At 34.1% G+C, this 22,326-nt stretch overlaps 1 protein-coding gene across 1 annotated transcript in view; it reads left to right on the forward strand.

Annotated features, from left to right (window-relative positions):
• Positions 1-10,889, forward strand: part of LMBRD1 (LMBR1 domain containing 1) — a gene marked incomplete at its 3' end in the record, with an annotated part of 82,331 nt that extends 71,442 nt beyond the window's left edge. Inside the window, exons 14-15 of the mRNA XM_084227960.1 lie at positions 10,548-10,639; positions 10,773-10,889. Coding sequence (XP_084084086.1) covers positions 10,548-10,639; positions 10,773-10,889 — 209 coding nt within the window. The remainder of the gene's footprint in view (positions 1-10,547; positions 10,640-10,772) is intronic.
• Between the last annotated feature and the right edge of the window lie 11,437 nt (positions 10,890-22,326).

Here is a 22,326-nt window from a genome sequence, read left to right on the forward strand (position 1 = left end):
GAATAACAGCAAGCAAACAAGTTTTAGGACTTTGACTAACTTTCACATGAAAGTATCTGGAAGATTGTAAGCAAAATGGCATCATTGATGTTCTCAGATAATCACACTGACCACTGTGTTGCACACAGACTAGGATTTGGCAAAATTTTTTATAAAGTACCAGACAGCAAGTATTTTCATCTTCATGGGATTTACAGTAGTCTTTTACATTGTTCAGCTCTGCCATTGCAGCAGAAAAGCTGCACAGACAATACATTGAAAGTGTAGCCCTGATCTAGTACAAATACAAGTGGTAAGCTAAATTTGTCCTCTGGTTTATAGTTTGCTAGCTCCTAACATAGACCCTAGTGAACCAAGGTAAAAAGCATGTCGTCAACTACGAGGTCTCTGCAGTCATTCAAGGGAGAGTTTAGGGTGGTGGTGGAAATAGCAAGAAGTGATATGATTCTGGATATATTTGACTATAGTACCATATGATTTGCTGAGCAGCTTCTCTAGAGTATGAGAGAGAATAGTCAGGTGTGTTGCCTATGATTTTTTAGAATTTAAATTAGAAAATATTTGCTTAATATTTCATATTCTACTTTTAATGTAAGAATATTTATCATTAAAATCTATTTGCACCTATTAAGATTATGCTGCTTGAGTTTGCTTGGGCCTGTGTAACTGTTTTGTTCTTGGTTTTCCTTCTTAAGTCGAGTTCTAATAGGATAATTTAACTTCTGAGTTCCACAGTTGATCATTGCACATTTTCTTACTAGGTTTCTCTGTGGCTGAAAGCATATATGTAGTGGTAATGTGGTTTAGGGCATTAATTCACCGTCAAGGGAGAAAGCAAAAGATGTTATCCTGTTAATTTCCACTCCATCCTCCCTGTTGCATTTGCTTGTTTAGAAGCACTTACCAACTTCCTTTACTTATATGGAGACTTGTTTTCTAATTCTGCTGCTAAGGTAGACTCATATTGGACTTCTCATGAATTGTAAATCATATCCTCTTTTTTTCTGGATTTCCTTTCCCAAACTCCTGGTTTTGCAAGGATTAAAAAAAAAGTAGAGGACCTCCCCTGGTGGCGCAGCGGTTGAGCGCTGGGCCGCGAGACTGCGCGCAGCCTCTGCAGCGCCGGTTCGATGACCGGCCACCGAGGAGGGTCCCACATGGCGCGACAGACCTCTCCTGCCCTCACCTGCTGCTCCCCTCAACAGTGTATTTCGTCCGTCTGCCTGTTCTGTTCCCCACTCTGGCTCTGGTGAATTCTCTCACCCTCCCGTGCTTCTGACTGTACCCAGTGCTTGCATAAATAAATAAATCTTTCAAAAAAAAAAAAAAGTGGAAAATAAACACATGTAAAAAGTCTTTGTATATCTGAAGTGTTTTGTCCTCACAGTTAATACAATTGATAGCTAGTTTAATTGTGCATAGAAATCTACATTAAAAAAACATTTCTTTTAGAATTTTAAAGGCATGTGTCATCTATTGTTCATTTATAACTGATGAGAAATCTAATGTCTGAATTTCTTTTGAAGCTAACTTGATAGTTCTCTTTTCGCCATTTTCACTTTTGAGAGCTCTTGTTCATCAGTTGCTGGATATCTTCATTTGGCCATCTGTCTCATATTTCATATTTTCTGTTACTGTTTTGATCTAAATTCTTGGTTATGTATTCAGTTTTAACTTCAAACTTTATCCTGAATTTTGTTACAGATAACAAATTCTTTCTTTCCTCAAGTACCTTATTGTTCTGATTGTTCTTTTTCACCTGTCCTTGTTTTATGGATTTATTTTCTTCTTGAATTTCTAAAGATACTAAACATTTTTCTTGAAGGTTTCCTTTAAGTAAAATTACAGTTCTGGTTTCCTTTAAGTAAAATTACAGTTATTGTGATCTTTTTTCTTTATGTTGATAGTTTTCTGTGTATATCTTATGGTCCATTCATGTTTATGTTAATTTGTAGTTAAATTTCAAAAGCTAAGAAACCTCATTATTGGGAACTCTTGTGACTGGAATTTCTTTGTCTGCAAATTATATTTTAAAATAAATGAGAGATAAATCATATGTTTTATTAAAAACATTTTATTTTATCTCAATTTTTTAATGTTTCTTCTGGCATTTACACAGAACATGCTCACTCCTACTGGATAACTTATTCTTTGCACGGTTGCTATGGTGGAGGGAGCCATAAATAGGATAAAGATAACAGATTTCCTGAACCAAGATTTGCTTTATTTTTTAAATATTATCTTGGTCATTCTGTCTTATTTCATTTATTGAAGCTATTTTGCATTATAAATTATGTGTCCAGGTGTGTATCATTAACAGGCATCGTGTGTATATACTACATCAAGTTTACTGCAAAAGTCCAGTTTCATCCCTAAGGATCTTTTATATATGGCTTTCCAGCTTCCAGATTATGTTGCATTATCACATACTTGAATTCCTTTCTCCCATTCATCTTGCTGTTAAAAGGTTTCTCCTCTCTTTATTCCTTTACTATACTATACCTTAGGAAGGATATAAAGTTTTAGAAAGAATAAGAAACAAATATGCCTAGACTATCATCTTGAACCAGGAACCTTTTTTTTTCCCCAATAAATTGTTGTTCATGATTAAGTACTACAAATGTATATTCTTTTAGTTGACAAATAAGTTTGTGTTGATAGCTTTATTTAACTTAATTCTATCCAACAGCTAATTATCTAAGAGTGCTTATATACCTTTCTCTCCAGCATCTGTTTTTGGCTTCATAAGAGAAAAGAGACTAATATATTAGCTAATTGGAAGCTGTTAAAACACTACATTTATTTGTTTTTATTGAGTTTAATTGATATATAACATTTAAGTTTCAGGTATAGAATGTAATAATTCAGTATTTGTATATATTGTGAAATGGTTACCACAATAAGTCTAGTTAACACCTATCGCCGTACATGGTTCTAAAAAAATTTCCTTTTTTTTTTTGTGGTGAGAACTTTTATGATCTACTCTTAGTAACTTATATACAGTACAGTATTAACTTACTCACCATGCTGTACATTATATCCCCTGACATTTCATAATGGAAAGCTTGTACCTTTTCACCTCCTTTACCATTTTGCCTGCCATCACTCCCTAGCACAACTACTAGTATGTTCTCTGTTTCTGTGAGTTTATGTTTAAGACTCTTCATAAGTGATATAGAACAATTTCTCTTTTTCTGACTTTTTTAACTTAGTATAATGTCTCTAGAGTCAGTTTGTTAATTTATCATACAAAGTATAACTATTAAACACTAGAGGTCAAAGTTAGTGAATTCTCATCAGAGAGAAGAAATATGTATAGAAAACCAAATTTATAGTCACACATTTTTTAGGTAGGCATAGAGCTAAAAAGAGGGCTGCATTGATCTTATTGGTTGGTATCATCTGGCTGAGATAACCTGATATATTGTGTCTATCGTCAAGTGAGGTTTCCATGCAGACCAGAAAATTAAGTATTGATTAGGACATTATTTTTCTTGGGTTTAACTTGAGATCCAGAAAATCTTTCTTGATGTTGAAGTTCTTTTTGTAGGTGACATTTTGATTGTGTTGATAAAAGTTCAAGTAAGATAGTATAGTGAATTAATTAGTTACGAGTTTTCTAAGTTCTCTGGAGTCCCACCAAAGCCAACCTAAATAATTTTGTGAAACTTTTCAGCCACTTGTTGACAGATTCTCAAGTTTGCTAATACTACACTGCACATCAGTCTTCTCTCATTTTTAATCACATCTAGATTTCTTTCTAAATTTAATCCTCAAAACTACCACATCGCTACCATCACAAGCAGATATTATCTTAGCATCACTTTCAAGAAACTGATACTTAGAAGCTAATTGACACATCCCACAGTATATAAGTAGCAAACTCTAAAGCTAAGTTTTGATTTTTAGTCTCTAATATTTTAACATATACCTAAAACAACTTTTGTTGTATGAAAAGATAAAGAAGTACTAAACTCTTGTTTCTTATTTGACTGTCCTTGAACAAATTAAGACTAATGAACAGTAAATATGTTAATTTAGGTTTCTCTGGTATACTTTGATTTTTTTTTTCTCCCGCTTATATGCTAATGTCTAATTTTTAAATCCCTTTAATAAGTTTTATTTGGCCAATTAGTAGTACAAGTGAAATTAGGAAAATTCTTTCTGAAAGGAACAATACACATGTTAGCACCTTGGAAATGCCTTAAACGTAATTGTAATCAGAGCTGAATACAAATTATAATGATTATTTTTAAAAGTCTGTAAAATTCATATTTTAGTACAAAGCATCACCTCAGTACTCTCTTTATTGGCCTGGTACAGTTTTTTTATTCATAAAATATAATAAAACTATTTCCTTTAGAAATTCTAAGATTTTTGATGTTCACAGTATTTTTTTCTCTTCAATTCAGCTCATGCTATAAAATTTAACAAAACATTGATTTAGCTGTATTCCATTTGTTAAATTTTATTATAAATACATAGATTTGGTTGTTACTACACATTTTAATGCCCTCCTTTTCTTATTTGAATGTATGTTGCTAATTTCTCAAATCTTTGTGTGTGTGTGTATTATTTTGTATGATATAAATCCATTTAACAGTAAAATAGTGGTTAACTGGAATTTTATTTCTAAAACTTATGTCATATCATCCAGACTTCTTTTCCATCATCACAACTTGTTTTCTCTTGGATGGTCTCCTGACTTGGTGAACCTTTCTCCCCTCTGCCAATCTATACTCCACTCATGTTATCCCCTTTCTTAAAACCATTTGATAAATAATTCCTAATAATGTCACAATAAACTTAAAGCTCCTTAGCGTGTATACAGTTAATATTTATATGTCTATTATAAATATTCCATATAGTAGACGCTAATCAGAAACCAAAGTAGTGGGCCTCCCCGGAGGCACAGTGGGTCGAACGCAGCACTGTGAAGCTGTCCGCAGCCTCTGCAGCGCAGGTTCCATCCTGGACAGCGAGAATCCCACATGGCTCAGCAGATTTCTCCTATCTTGCCCACTGCTCTCCTCCCCAGTGTATTTGGTCCATCTGCCTGTTCTACTCCCCGCTCTGTCTCTAGTGAATCCTCACACCCATTTGCGCCTCTGGCCTGCAGCCCAGCTATTGTATAAATAAAATAAATCTTTAAAAAAAAAGAAACCAAAGTTGCATAATCGGGCAATCATGAGCTATGAAGTGGCATTTTAAATAGTACAATCTTCTGCCAGATTTTTACCCCTAGTCAAACAAAATATTTGCTCTAAAATTTTTTCTTTATAGTATGTGAATTTTTTAAAATGGCTCTTTATATATGCCATTTTATAAATACAGAGTATAATTAATTGTAAGTGGATTTCAAGTGTGAAGCTGTAGCATGATGATGGTTAATTGTGATTTAAGCCAACACTAGATTTTTAAAATACATATATAAAGGATAAGGTGCTATTTACTATAGTCAATAAGTAACTAAAGTTATTGTAGTGGTAATAAACATGGATTAAATATAACATACTATGCAGTGTAAAAGAAAACAAAAAATGTATGTAATTTATAAGGTTATATGTTTGTTATTACATGAAGGCAACAATTTATTTATACATTCTGTTATTTTCTTGTTTGATGATAAGTGAGAAGAGATGGAGGAATGGTGGTGGTAGCAAGATTTAAAAGTCTTGATTTTATTCATATATTCCAGATTCCCTTTCTTGGCTTCTTAAATTTTGATTTTTTTGGATATAACTAGTATGTCATCAGGAAAATAAAATTATCTGAATAATTTTTACTTTTTGATTGTTAACATGTAATCTTTAATTTAATTGAAACTTTTACATGTCCTTTTGAGGAACAACAGAAGTCTCTTGACCCCTTCAGATTTTCAGACACAATTCCTAAGCAAACTATCCAGTAATTTAAATTTCTTGAAGACCAAACTAACCTTAAAATACTTATAAATTTTAAGTTAGATAGTTTTAGAAAGATATCTATAGAGCTTCTAAATATCTGTGATTCAAATGAGCAGCTGGAAAACTGCGGATGGTGAGGAGAGAAGCCTCCCTCCCTTTATTCAGTGTGGAATCATCACTTAAGTATGAAATATATCCATAAGGTTTATTAACCAGAATTCTCCTGTGGACTATGCCACTTTATATAACTATAATAATGTATGCATATAAGGAACTATTACTTATTCAGTATATGTGTGCATTTGCAGGCTGATGTCATTTTTCAAACAAAGCACTGCCTTTTGTTTGATTTTTACTTTTATTTTAGAAGACTTGTGTCAAAGTCTAGAAACTTTGAAAATAGTGATCATGTAAAATAATGTGATAGGAAAAATATTTAAAATATTTTTATATCTTAAACCAATTTAGACTACCTCTGAATGCATTGTTCAACCTCTAGGGGAAATTGTTTGATTTAACTTGCTTTTGTCAATTTATCCTCAGTCTTATGATCTGTTCGGGCCCTGAATTGTCTAATTCAGTCAAGTTCTGACTCTTAAAATATCTTTAGGTATGGGAATAAGTAGTAGAACTTTTTTTTTTTTTAAGTTGAGAACATTAATAATATTGGAGTTTGAGTGATATTTTTCAAACAGCTAAGTACTTGTATATGTTCATGTAATACACTATGGAAGATACTGTTCATGTTTGTGAAATAATTGTAAAGAGGCATTTTTTGCTTAAATCCTGGTGTTTCTGTCTCTGAATTTTTTAAAGATTCAAGTTGGCTTTTTTTAAAAAAAAAATATATTACTATTTAGCAATATGTGCTGTTATTGAATTATCTGTTTTGACTATAGAAACGGAAGTATAATGAATATGTACTGAGTAGTCATGATACTAATGCTTAAGCTTTTCTTACTACTTTTGGACTTAAGCTTCTAAAACCTTAGGATTAATTGCTTTTCTTGCCACCATTTAAGAGACCCTTGAAAACTGTTTTGTTTTGTTTTTTGTCACGGATGCAGTTATACTTTGAAGAGGGAAAAAGAAGAAAATTAATGCTAATTTTCATATAATTTGTTTGGTCTTTTGAACAACTCTGTGAAGAAATATAGTGATATATCCCCATTTTACAAACACAGACTCTCCAGGTTCAGATTTGCATGGCAAGGAAGTAGTCAAATGATAATTTGACAATTGTTTATTAGAGTCCAGAGTATGGTCTCTTTCTTCACCATGCTGAAGATTTTAAATACACTGTTATTTTCAAATATTTTGTTTGGCCATCCTTAGAATCTTGTCATGCTTTAGAGGAAAAAAAAAATTTAGAAAATGTGTTATTGAACAATATGATTTTTAAATAAAGTACCTCTTCTAAAAATTTTTAGTTTATTTTAGCAATCATATTGAATATGAATGCCAAGTAATATGATGGTACTTTGGAATACTCAGATTTACCTAATGGAAAAAGTAACAGATTGAATATTTTTGTTATTGTGAAGCAAGTTCTATAAGGAGAGCAAGAATAAATATGGGAGCACAAAGTAAATGACTTAGAAATTTCCTGACTTGGAGTCTTCCTCTGCAAGACTGTAACTCCCAGTACCTAGTGTAAAGCTGTAATCTTGGGTGCTAGTAACTGCAGGAGGGAAGAGAAACCTTTGTTAGACCTTCCCTGCTTGAACTCTGTTTGGTTTTCTTAGGAAACTTTGAATATTCCTTCTAGATTTTTCTAAAAGCAAGCAAGAGGAGGTCTTTGGGGATCAGTAGATCACCATTAGATTAGTGATCCTTGCTTGTGAAAGGAGGAGGTTGCTTCTCTGTAAAACTGCATGTTTGTAGACTGAAGAGGAGACTGCTTTGTTCAGTTTGATATGAGCAATTGAAAAGTTAATGTTGAAGTGCAATGAAAGGGATTAGAATAGATAAGATTTGGGATATCTGAATACTTTTATCTAAATCTTTATATAATAGGTCTTGGGTTCAGATAAAATATAATTGACAGACAAAAAAAAGTATATTAGATCCCTTATATAATAAACTGGACTATAGAATTCCCTGCTTTATTTTATGTTTTAAGGAAATATAGCACTTGATTTATTAAAGCTAAGAAGAGAGTTCATAAAATTAGAAATCAGCAGTGTATATTCCTAATCAACAATAGGAGGTGATGTTGGTCACCTAATTGCCTGTAGATTTTTTTCCCATTGTACATTTTTTGGTAAAAATATAGAGATTATTATTTCCTTTGTGATTAATAGACTGAAAAATTGCCTTGTAAGATATTTTTCTTCTGTAACAAGTAAATATATAATGCATTTATTATTAACTAGTCATCATGCTATATCTCCATTTCTTATCTATTTAATAACTAGAAGTTTGTACCTTTTAAATCCCTTCTCCCATTTTACCTACTTTCCAACCCAGCCCCTGGCTGTTGTTTATATTTGTTCTTTGTATTTGTGAGTTTGTTTTCTTTAGGGCCCTTTTGAATTTCTTTTTAATATTCCACATGTAAGTGAGATTATTGATTTTTTTTCTCTGATTTACTTCATTTAGCATGATGCATTCGAGGTCCACCTATGTTATCACAATCGCAAGATATCATTCTTTTTTTTCCAGTGGCTGAATAATATTCCATTATATACATATACCACATTTTCTTTATCCATTCATCTATCAACAATTTAATTTGCTTCCATATCTTTGTTAATGTAAATAATGCTGCAGTGAACATGAGGATGTATTTTTCTTTTTCAAGTTTGTGTTTTGTTTCCTTGGATAAATACCCAAAAATAACAATTACTGGATCATATAATTCTATTTTTGATTTTTTTTTTAATATTTATTTATGAACTGGGGTTCTTCTACATCATGAGGAGGGGTGAGAGAGTGTTGAGAGGATTCACCAGAGACAGAGTGGAGCAGAACAGGCAGATGTGCTGACATACACTGCTGAGGAGAGCAGGGGTGAGTCAGGCCCGGGATTGAATTCAAGTCAAGCAGTGACAGTGCTGAGACTTAATCCCCCAAGGCCACCGGGGAGACCTCTATTTTTAATTTCTTGAGTAATCTCCACACTGTTTTCCATAGTGACTGCACCAGTTTACATAGCCAACTATGGTGCAGTGCATTAGAGTTCCCTTTTCTCCACATCTTCACCAACACTTATTATTTCTGAGCTTATTGATAGTAGCCATTCTATCAAATGAGGTGATTTATCATTTATCATTGATTTGCATTTCCCTGATAATTTGTGATGTTGAGTGCCTTTTCGTGTACCTGTTGGCCATCTCTGTGTCTTTGGAAAAATACTATTCATCTGCCCAATATTTAATGGGTATATTTATTTATTTATTTATTTTTAAGAGATTTATTTATTTATGCATACGAGAGCCAGTGTACAGGCCAGAGGTGCAGGGGGTGAGAGGATTCACCAGAGACTGAGTGGGGAACAGAACAGGCAGATTGACCGAAGTACACTGCTTGAGGGGAGCAGTGGGAGAGTTAGGAGGGGTCTGCTGTGCCATGGGGGTTGCTCTCTGGCCGGCTGGGGGATCAAACTGGAGCTACAGTGGCTGCAGACAGCTTCATAGGTAGCGTTTTAACCCCTTGAGCCACCAGGGAGGCCCTAATGGGTTTATTTATCTGTTTGCTATTGAGTTGCATGAATTCCTTGTGGTTTTTTTTTGGTTTATTTTTTAATATTAACCCCATGTCAGAGACATGACTTGCAAAAATTTTCTCTCATTCCATATGCTTCCTTTTTATTTGTTAATGATTTCTTTTGCAGTAGCTTTTTAGTTTGACGTAGTTTCCTACTTGTCTATTTTTGCTTTTGTTGCAGTTGCTTTTAGTGTCAAATCCCAAAATCATCACCAAGAAGCACTTGACACTTATGTTTTCCTGTGGAAGTTTTATGCTTTCAGAATGAGGTCTTTAGTCCTTTTCAGTTAAGGTTTTTTTGGGGGGAAGGGTAGTAAGGAAATAGTTTAGTTTTATTCTTGTGCATGTGGCTGCCCAGTTTATCTCAGCACCATTTATTCAAGAGTCTGTCGTTTTTCTGTGATTTAGTTTTAATTCAAACCATAGTGCTATCTGATGTTCAAACAGGAAGTTTGTAAATAATGATTTTTGCATTATTTTCAGTAGCATTCTTAAAATGAAAAATACCTCTCAGGTTGTTGCTATCCTGAAAATTGTATTCTTAGAAAAGTACAGCTTAATTCTCACCACGTGATGACTTTTTTTTTAAATGTTCGTCAGCAAACTTTATCCTTGTTTTAGGACATATTTGGCACTATGGATTCAAATTCAACTTTTAATAACTTGAATTAACCTTGTGATTTTTTTTTTATGCTTAAGAGCCAAGATTATGTTGCTGGCATCCATTTTTTAAATGAATATGTCATATTTTGTTGGTTATGAAGGTGATTAAAAGAGTGGACTTTAGTGATAGAACCAGATTTCAATCTCATCTCCAATACTAGCTCCATGACCTTGGCCACTAGTTTTGGTTCAATTCCTTTTAGATAAAGTATTTGTGGTCCATTTTAAGAGAGAAACTATCTCACCATAATCCTTAATTTGCTTTTATAGATCAATGCACTGTTACCCGGACATACCTGTTTCTTCACAAGTTCTGGTTCTTCAGTGCTGCATACTATTTTGGTAACTGGGCCTTTCTGGGGGTAAGTACAGGTGTCCCACCTTTGACTTGACTCTTAGTGGTCCATTTGTATTATAGCAATACCATTGAAATTTAAATGCATTGCAGATAATTTCAGATTTGAGAAGTGACATATGGCTTATTTAAATTTATAGGTATTCTTAATTGGATTGATTGTGTCCTGTTGTAAAGGGAAGAAATCAGTGATTGAAGGAGTGGATGAAGATGACTCAGACATCAGTGATGATGAGCCCTCTGTCTATGCTGTGTGACAGCCTCCCTGAAGGTTTTTAAAATATGACTGAATATCTGTTAGACATTTTTAAAGTGTTAAATTCGGACGAACCAACTAGCTTTCATCAGAAATGGGAGCATGGCTATTAAAAAAACTATATTTTTTATCTATGTTTTCTGAAGTAACATTATTGTATCATAGATTAACATTTAAAATTGCTAAAATAATACAATGTAAATATAAACTACCGGCTTTGTGAAGAAATGTTGGTGAATTTTTTTTTTCTCTAATGTATAATAGTGTTGAATTGATTAAAAATATTCTAGAATTAATATTCCATTTGTCACTTTTTAAAAACATAAATCACTTGTATCTGTGCCTTTGAGTCTCTAGAGTAATGTGGAATTCTACTGTGTCTGTATCTGATTATCTAAAAATAGCATTCACAATGTAGCTGATAAATAAATGTTATTCCCATATGCAACTTGTTTTCTATTTTCTACATAAAATCCTTAGTGCCATTCAAATAGATTTTATAAACATATGTCAAATTATTTGATGCCCTGAGACCATGGCATTTCAAGACGCATTATGTTGTTCCGAAATTAATCCATTGAGTAATCTTTAGCACCTCTGCAGTATTAAAGGCATAGGTATTATTGTAGGTGGCTAACCTCAAAATTTTTATTACAACATATATGGGGTTATTTTAAGAATAATTAATCCTAAAATATATTAGTTTGATACATGACTTCATATTTAGCTTTAGAGATCTTTTCATTCTAAAGATTTGGAATTTGCAAAATGCATATGCAAAGCTGTATAACATCAATAGGATATTTTGAATACATTCTGAATAGTGAGCAGTCATCATAAATGATACCCTAGTTTACTGACATAAGGAAATTAGAACTCATAAAAAGCATATCCTGTGATCCTTGAAATAAACTACCATTAAGTTTCTGAAAAAGAATTAGGAATTAACAACCATCTCCCACTTAATTCCTCTTTGATTTTTGTGCCACTCTACTCTCTTCTGATTCTCTGGCTCTATAGCTGTGCCTTCACAGCCTTTATGTTTGACTTCTGCATATACCTTTTAATGTTATTCATGAGGATTTCATTCCCTTTTGTTTTTATTTTACATTTTCTTTCTGGTCAATCTCACATACCCTTGACTTCCAGCTACTAAACTCCAAACTTTTACTTACCTACTAACTGGAAATTGCCTTGTCAGTTGCAACATGAAAATTGAATTTCTCATTTTACTGGGCATACCAAAATTTCTTCTGTATTTTTTTTTTTTCACAGATGGTACCAGCACATAGCTGGTTACCTAAACCAAAAATGTACCGACCTTGATTTTTCTCTGTGTATACTTGACTCAACGACTAATTAAGTCATATTTATTTCTGCTTCCTAACTATGCTTCATCTCTCCTTTCTTAAGGCCATTAACTATGCCCCCTCCAAATTCTTAGGTTGAAGCCCTAACCGCCCCCATATCTGAGAATATGACTGCATTTCGATATAGGGTCTTTAAAAAACTGATTAGGTAAAATGAGGCCATTAGGGGTGAGGCACCAATCCAATATAACTGGTATCTTTTTTTTTTTAAACATGTATTTATTCATACATACAAGAACCGGGATACAGGTCAGACGCGCAGGAGGGTGAGAGAATTCACCAGAGACAGAGCAGGGAACAGAACAGGCAGACTGATGAAATACACTGCTGAGGGGAGCAGTGACCAGATAGGAGAGGTCTGCTGGGCCATGTAGGTTGTTTCTCCCTGGCCAGCTGGGATTGAACCCGTGCTGCAGAGGCTGTGGACAACTTCACAGCGCTGCACTCAACCACCTGTGCCACCGGGGGAGGCCCTAAAACTGGTATCTTTACAAAAAGAGGAAAAGACTTGAAGAATATGTGCTCACAGAGAAAAAGGGTTTTTTAAGGACGCAATGAGAAGGAAATATCTGTTATCTGAGAAGGGCCTTTAGAAAAATCCAACCCTGCTGGTAGCTTGATTTTGAACTTCTAGCTCCAAAACTGAGAAAATAAATTTCTGTTGTTTAAACTACCCAGTCTATGTTATTTTGTTATGGCATTTTGTTTTATACTAATACACATGAATTTTGAACTTCCTAACTGAACTTTCTGCCAAGTTCCATCTTTCAACCTTTCCTGGGTAATTTAAATACAAGTCAAATTATTTCATTTCTTTGCTGTGAAAAGCTTTCAGTTATTTTAGAATGAGATCCATAAGCTGTCATATAACATTAAAATCTTCCTGGTGTGCTTCTTACCTGATTGTCTACGTTCCTCTGCCATCTTCATGCCATTTGTATGAGCCAAGTGAACAAATACTCGCCATTATCCAAATGGTTCTGATTTCTCACATCCTCAATCTGTTGAATTCTTGCTTCTATGACACCCCCCCTTTCCTTTTGTCTTCTAAGAAAATCCTTATCTTCCAAATCTCCGCTTTAACATTACCTCCTCTGCTTTCCCTCCCTAGGTTTCCCAGGGTAAGTTAAGTGCTGGTTTTTCCCTACTCACATAATATCCTCTACAGTATGTTATGATTTACTGATTTCATGCCTGACTCCTACAGACTGCAAGATCTTGAACATACATCTGGTTTTTCAGTTTTATCCCTATTTTCTAGAATAGTTCCTTGCATATGGAAGGCACTCAATAGACAGGTAAATTTGCTAGTTATTAAGTCTTTATGTGTGGTTTAAACCTATATAAACTGCGTTTTGATTAAGGGATATGCTTTATATTTAAATATGCACATACATAGTCTGTTTCTGAGTTTTGTTACTAAAAGTTTAGAAGCACTGTCCTATTTGTAGTGACTATAACCTGTATTTTATTACTTCTAAGGGTGGTGTATTTTGTTTTAGACCAACCTCAGTTTTTTATTTTACTAGTCATTTTTTAAACAATTTTTTTTCTTCTTAGATTCTAAAACTTTGCTTTTGCCTATTTAGAAATTTACTTTTATTCTAAGTTGTTGGTTTTCCTTCCCTCCAGGTCATGTGGAATGACTTTATATTTCTGAGGCTCTTTTAAGTGTTGTCATTTCCACTAATGAAGAACATGTTTCTTTTAATATTTCCTCAAAAATGCCTAATTCAGAAATCATCCAGAATGATGACTTTGTAAAAGGTGAACGCCCTCATTACATGCAGACTGCGTACAGGTGATTAATTTGTTCAGCATGTAGCAAAGTACTAGTAAAACAAGGGCCTGGAACTGACTTCTTTCTCAATGCTGCTATACCAAAGTAAAGGAAAACACATTGTATTTTTTTTAAAAAAAGGCGCTGCAGGAAAATAAATCTTAAAAATATACTACTAAGCTCCTCAGTGAATGCTTTGTACAGTAACACAGTTTTAGAATTAGACCAAAGAACAAAATAGATTTATTAAAGCACTGAATGTAAATATCAACCATAACAATGCAAAGCAACAATTGATTAAAAATGAAAGTTTGAGGAAGAGTGGTAGAAGAGCGACCTAAGGGAAAAAGGTACTGATATCCTTAATACTTCCTGCTTTATGGAGGATATGTGAGGGAGGATAGGAGAAGGAAAACAAGACTGTCTCTGTAGAGGGAACAAGGAAAAAATGTACGAGTGTATTAAAGTTAGTAAAAGTAACAAGTACATTACACTAGTAATATTGAAAAAAGGAGGGAGCTAGGAGGAAGTCAGTAGATATTTGAAATTTATATATTTTTTAAGTAGCAACATGTTTAAATGTAATAGACATTAATGATAAAAATAGATCAGGTATAATTTAAAGGAGAAATTCTGTAAAGTGAAAAGTCATGGCAATTATATATAAATACAACTTCTAATTTCCTGGCAGCTAAGAGAAAAAGGAGACTGATGGATGATGAAGTTTTTATATTTGATGAAAGGAAGCACTCTAATTTTCCCTGATACAATTTTTCTGGCACTAAAATTTAAATGGAAGTACATTGTGAATTTTTATATATAGAATGTTAACAATGAACAAATGTCTTTACTAAAATTTAAATAGAAAGATATATGCAATGAAAAAGAATATGGGATATTCAGGGAAAATCTGGTTGACTACTAAGAAGTCTCAAAGTTAATTAACTTTGTGTGTACATCATTTACTCATTCTACCCAGCAAATATCCACCTCCTGCATATTTCAGGCATTGACAACTACTGGTCGAGTTTTGAAGAAGTTAGGTCCCATCCTTTCAGAACTTTTGGTCTAGGAATTTGTAGCCTGTTGGCCCTTCACAATAACTGAATATTAACAACTCCATATTTCCCCCCTTAGTATTTTCTTGGGAAACACTTCTAAAACCACCGTAACGTTCAGCTGCAATTCACAGGGATTGTGACGACTTTATTTTTAGAATAAAGTCAATAATAAGTCACAGTTTAGAGAGAACACTTCGTTGGAGAACTAAACTGTTATGGTCAGGTATATAGCTTTCTGTGTGATTCTACATAGATTCATACCTGTTTCCCATCAACATTGAAGCTGTTGGATAGTATTCAAATCAAGGTTGAGCTCTGACAATGTGTATAAAGCAATGTTTTCTGTTCATAAAAGTACATTTTTGGTTGCAGGTGAGCAGGCAACGAAGTTAATACTGGAAAAAATAAAGAGGCACTTAGAGCTGCTTAATTTCTCCATCAATGAGCTTATATAAAGTATGTCAAGTGATTTTTTTTAATTTAGACAAAGTTCATTCCATGACTACCCAACTGTTGTCTCTACCATGCACCAGAAACTGTTCTTGATCCTATTCTAATACTATCAAATGTCCACATTAATGTCAGTTCCATTTTATATGTTTATTTTGAAGACTCCAAATATGTGTGTGTGTAAATATATGCACACATCAACAAGATCTCAGTTGATGAAAGGGAAGACCATTCTGCCCAGTAAAAGAATAAGGGAAAGGTAAGTTTATGCCTGATGTATTCAATAATTCAAATGGTGGCAAACTATAATTGTCTGAAAACCTGTAATGAGAGATTTAGTACTTTGTCAAATTGAACAAATATCTGTTTAGTATATATTAAAAACTGCTATGAATTAGAGATGCATAAATGAAAAATGGTGCTTATTCTCAAAAGGTATTTAGAAACCAGGAAGCAAGTAAATTAAAAAATATAACTTTTTTTTTTTTGCAACAAATGCAATAAAAGCTGTTAAAGAATGCAGTGAAGTTAAGAGTTACATTTTGTTAAGGTTTAGAAAGGCCTAAGACTCTTGTGATAAGCAAATACTAATCTAATTATGGGCAATAAATTGTCCAAGCAGAAAGAAATGGGTTTCCATTTAGTCCGTAACAACTTTAGTGGCAAGGAGGTAACTGTACGGAGATCCTGCCGTGGCTTTGTGACTGGGGAGCAGCACTGCAGGAGAAGTGAGTGGAGGGCCTCCCCTGGTGGTGCAGGCAATTGAGCGCCACGCTGTGAAGCTGTCCCCAGCCTCTGCAGCGCTGGCTCGATCCCGGCCCTTGAGCTAGCAAGGGTCCCACATGGCGTGGCAGACCTCTCCTGTTGCCCCCGCTGCTCCCCTCAGCAGTGTATTTCATGAGTCTGCCTGTTCCCCGCTCTGTCTCTGGTGAATCCTCTCACCCTCCCACGCATCTGACCTATACTCCGGTTCTTGTATAAATATATAAATAAATCTTTAAAAAAAAAAAAAAAGAGTGGAACTGGTAACCAGGAGCAGCCTTGCCAACATCTAGTTCTCTAACCCTAAATCCCACTCAAAATTAAGTTCAACCCTGGGATAAAGAAGGGAACCTCAAATTGACATCAACTTTCATTTCCCCAAGTAGAATGAGAAATTGTTATAAATTCTATTTCTTACAAACTTTAATTTGTAAAACATTTTCACTTGCCAAAGCTACACTTTGTTGCAACACCAGTAAACATTTTGATTAGACTTGCCACCTAATTGTTCTGTAAATAAGTTACTCCATTAGCAGAATGTGGAAAGCAATCTGATATTTACAAGTGAGACCTTGAAATTGTACCCTACATTTCAGAATGGTAACTATCCCAGAGGGCTGGTGGTAAATATTACAAAGGGCCAGATGGTAAATATTTTATGTTTCACAAGGCTGCATAAGGACTCTGTCATATACGAATATTTACTTTTTTACAGTCCTTAAAAATTAATTCACTTGCATTAAAATTAGCTTGGATGTGGCCTCCTAGCTACCAATCCCTGTATGACTCCACAATCATTTTGCTTAAAGTAGTTTACTAAACAAAGAAGTTAACTAATTTTATAGAAAACATAAAATCACAAGAAATTATATGAAAATCAATTTTTTCCAAATGCTTTTAGCATGCTTCGTAGTTTTTAATGATAAAACATAACTTTTATTCTAAGTTTGAAAGTGATATGACTTGTAAAGGAATTTAAACAATATAGACGTAGTAAGTCACCAAGAGAAATAATAGAATGTGCAGTGATCTCTAACTTTATTTGATCCATTTGCTCCATATCTTCTCATAAGAAGCCCAGTTGGAGAAATGACGGACAATGTGAACTCTAAGCAAACTTCTGCTGCTAATATTGTGTCGTATTTCTCTTTTTCGGTCAAAGAGAATTTTAAGTGACTCCGAGCTTGAAAATTGTAAGTACTAGTGATTTTTCTGTGTTACAGTTCCCTCATTGTAAAATTGGGATAATAGTACTGTTCTCTTTATGGAATTATTGGAGGCACTGAATTAGTATAAAGTGCAAAGTATAGTATAAAGTACAAAGTATAGGTGGTAGAACTCAATATTTGTAGCTATCATAGTTGTTTCTAAGATGCTTTCCTTTACTTCATGATGTTCTTTAGCCATCAGGACTCCAAGCACTCACTATATATAAGAAATGTTCCTGTTCCTTAACCTTTGGATTAAATAACAATTGATTCCAAAACAAGCATTTAACTGCATGAAGAGCATAAGACACTTTAAAGAGTAAATATTGTTTTTTAAGATTTATTTATTTATGCACACAAGAACTGGGGTATAGGCCAGAGATGCAGGGGGTGAGAGGACTCACCAGAGACAGAACAGGCAGACTTACTGAAATACACTGCTGAGGGGAGCAGCGGGTGAGTCAGGAGAGGTCTGCTGCGCCATGTGGGTTGCTCCCTGGCCAGCTGGGGATCAAACTCATATTGCAGAGTCTGTGGATTGCTTCACATTGTTGTTCTTAGCCACTTGTGCCACCAGGGAGGTCCCGAGAGTAAATAATTTTGAGACTTAAAAAAAAAAAAACTTTTGTAATGTAAATCATCACTATATATATTTTTTTTTTTTTTTGCTTCGAGATCTTATTTTCTTTGAATTGTACTTCATTAAACACTAAATCATGAAATTTAGGGGAAAAAATCCCAATTATTTCAAGTATAGAAGCAGTCGCTTGTATTTAGAACATTTAATTACAAAGCACAAGTCATTGTGTTCTACCTTTTTCATACTGCTTTCTTGCTGGGTCACTTTGAAAAAAAGTTAGTCTTTGTCTTGTAGGTTTTATTTTTCTGTTTACTTTAATGTACAGGGTAAAAGGTTTTTTTCTATGGTTCTTCATGGGAGCATTCGAGTTAAAAACACTTGTAAAGCTTTTCTTTAGGAGTGAATAAAAATTGTACATTACTGTCATTGCAGAGTACAAAAAGTAAAATTAAAATTAAATTTGCTGTCACTTTAGACTGGAATTTGCAGTTAAATTCATAAGCTTCTTTTTCCTCATACACTTCAAACAAGCTTGCTTCAATTTTTACTTGGTAAAAATAGAGAAGACAGACCTGGATCAAAAAAAAAGCAACGTAAATTTAGGAAATTTACTTCTATAAATCTATTTTTTCATCTGTAAATTGAAGAAATACATTTATATTAACCCAAATAACATTTGCTAACTCCCAACTTAACATTGAATTAATCTATTAATAGAGCAGCAGGACTTGTTTTCTTTTCATAAGCATAATCAAAATGAATGATCATTGAAAGTTAACAACAAAATAAACTCAATCTAATGATCAACATACTGTGTTATCATCCAAAGGATTTACAGCACCCAGAATGTAGTAATCACTCAGCCAACATCAACAAATAGCTTTCTTCAAATTAGAACCTTAAAAAGACACAGGGTTTTGAATATAAAGTGAATTTGAATCTTTGGTAAAATACATTTTCCCCAGTTAGATACCCTTCCAACCCAGTTGTGTCACACATTAGCAAATACCTGCTTCAAGAATCCTTTTGAGTTTGACCTCAGGCCCTTGGTTTGCTCTTTCAAGTTCTAATAGATAAGCTTCCCGAAGGAGTAGTTTAACTCAAAAATAGAGGTTTCTTTCCCCATTCATTTCATATTTCCTATGGACTTTCTGTGAACAGAAGTAGAGAGTTAAAAAGATGTATGAAGATAGCTAGCCCCTGCCTAAGGAAATTTTCCATTCAATGGTATTTTTTTCCCTGAAAGTTTTAATTAAAATTATACAGTATAATAGGAACAGGACAAGTAAGTGTGGCAAAATTTAAAGACTGGAAAATAGTAAAATCAATTGACTCCATTTTCTCTTACTGTTAACTCTTCTCATCCTTACTCCTTTCCTTTCTCCTAAAGCTTTAAAAACTGAAACACTAATTTTTCATCAATGCTGCTGCTGTGTAAAATTACAGTTTCACACTATCAATGATGAAAAACCCTCAGGAGCCTTTTTCAACATGGTAGCTGTCTGTTATCTCAAACTCTCCCCATTTAGTTGTTGAAGTAATTTCCTCAGAGGATTTTGTGATTCTCTCTTTCAAAACTATCTTTCTTTTACCTTTGGTTTGACAGAAAAAGAAGAAATTTCAACAATGGAGGCTCCACACTTCCCAGCATGTCTATTTTTCTACTCAATAAAAGCTATTTCTCACCTTTTCCGAGTCGTAATTGACTCTCTTTTTCTCCTGTATGTCTTTATGACTATATTACAAATTTTTGCCTTTAACTGAGCTGTTCTTAAGTGCAAAGGGCCATGGACTTTCCCTCCAATATATATAAAAACTATATTGAAAAAGTGCATCCGAACAACACATTTTACACCTGGATATGAATTAGTACCCCTATCCTAAGTTTTTAGGTGAAGAAATCAAAAATTTCCCCAAAATAGTTTCTTTTCATTACATAAAAATCACGGTAACTTCAAAGTTACACTTTCTGTTCTGACCGTTGTTTTGAAATAGAGATATAAATATATATAAGCACTTTTAGGATCATTAAAGAAAAGAAAAATAACTGAAATCTCCAGAAATTTCCAGAAAGGCTTGTTGGTACCAGATCATTACCTGACTTGTGCCAAAATAGCATATTGCTTATTTTGAGTTAAACAGTCATGAATGAATGATCTCCTAATCTCCCTCACAACTAAGAGCAGATATTTTCTTTGACCTTCCTCTTCTCTGTTCCGCCATGAAAGCAGGGGAAATATCTCCACGTGAAAAAAAGAAAAGTACTCTTTTTTCACAGAGATAGAGAGATACCCTTGTCATAGGGACCTGAAGGTATGTAAACAAGTACTGCTTAGCTCATTAAATGAGTTGTCCAAACCAAAACTTTAATAATTTCTTTGTTTCCAGATTCTTCACAGATTTCCCAGTTGTCTAAAAACTAAACAAACTTGGCTGTTGTAGACATCCACGAGGTTCCATTTTTGTGGGCCTCCATGTGTGCAAAATTAAATTTGTCTTTTCTCGCTAATTTCTCTCATGGTCAACTTTTTTGGGGTCCAAAGGAAGTAAGGGGGAGATCCCCTCAAAATTTATTTAAACCACAAAGGAGTGATGGGAGCTCCTGAAAATTTCTTTATACCACAAAGGAGAGACTGGGACCATGGTGCATGCTTTGGCTATAAGGTCAGGTATTATACTGAGGCTTTTCAGTTCTAAGGTAGCCAGTTCTAAGGTAGCCAGTTCTAAGGTAGCTTGTCTAATTTTTGACAAGAATAAATAACCAAACCTTGTCAGTCTCACATCTCTCCATCTCAATTCCATTTTTCTCATTTCCCACCCATTCTCAGCATCTTACTCCCATCTTCTATTTGCTGCTTCTCTCAACTTTGCTTGATCCTCCTGGGCAGTCTCTGCAGAAACCCACTGACCTGGAAGCATGTGAACAGCATTTTGACAGACCCTGCATTTGTATTTGACTAAGTGGCTTATTAGCTCTGTGATGTGGGCAGATTACTCTGAGATTTGTCAATAGTATTTGTAAAGTACCTGACTTTCAGTAAAAGGTAGCTGCTATTATCTTACACCCTGGTGTTTCAACCATCTGTCTTAGTAGTTGAAATAATGGTCTGCTAATTGATTTCATCCATCCACATTCTCCCAACCCCCCTAAATAAGAATGATGACTGTTGAGAATACTTAAGCATTTAGGCATTGCAGATGTTTTCTGTAAAAAGAAACTTTTGCAGTTATTTCAAGAGTTCTACAATTTTTGAGACTTAGCCAGTCTTTCATTCAACCTTTGATTAACAAATACTGAGAAGGTAATTTAGCTGTGGCTATGTTAACATTTCAAGATAAATCTTTACATTTATAACAGTGCTCCTATGATATTATTTGCCTGAGAGCAGCAATTTTTATTATAAAGAGTTGTGATCACCTACCAATGCAAAGCTCTTTCAATTGGAAAAATGTTGATCTGAGACTGCAAGGACAAATACAACCGACAAGACAGAATCCTTTCACATCTTCGAGGAAGTCACACTTCATAACTGGGCTTACTCATGAGCTCTCAAAAAAGCACAGATTTGATGACTAAATGACAGAGTGTGTGATGCTGATAATATAAACAGAACCTCATCAGCAAGGCTCTTGTCCACTTTTGGCTGAAGTCTATAGACATTGTTTACAAAATCCTGTAGCATTTTTGTCACAAATAATTTGTGACCTATGCTATGAAGAATTTCTTCATCTGATTGTGAGCCTCTTGATCTGTTATGGCATTTTCCAGCAATCAACAGACATTCTAGAATCTACCTTGTGAAAGAAGTGCATAGCTCTGCTTAAATTCTTAACTGTACCCAAGAAGCTGGCAATCAGTTCTCCTGATCAATTTTTTCTGGCCTGAATACCAACTGTGACTGTTTATTCCACCTCACTGGTAATCAAGCATGAAAGACGTCAGGATTTTTACAAATAAAGGTGAGGATCCTTTTAAATACAAAAAAGCCTTAGGTAAACATCCTGTCAAAAGTTAAGGATTAGGGAATATTAACACTGGGCTTTGATTTATGATGTTGGAGTTTAAAAAAATACATATTAAATGACAAAAATAGATTTTTTTCACACCAGAGGGAGCATACTGCTCCATTCACATACTATAGAAATTATAAGCAACTATGTGACCTCTGTGTCCCCCTCTCCTGTTTCTCAAACCCTATGGCTTTGTGATTTAAGTTCTACGTAGTT

The sequence above is a fragment of the Talpa europaea genome, assembly GCF_964194135.1.
Source record: "Talpa europaea genome assembly, chromosome: 2".
Taxonomy (NCBI): domain Eukaryota; kingdom Metazoa; phylum Chordata; class Mammalia; order Eulipotyphla; family Talpidae; genus Talpa; species Talpa europaea.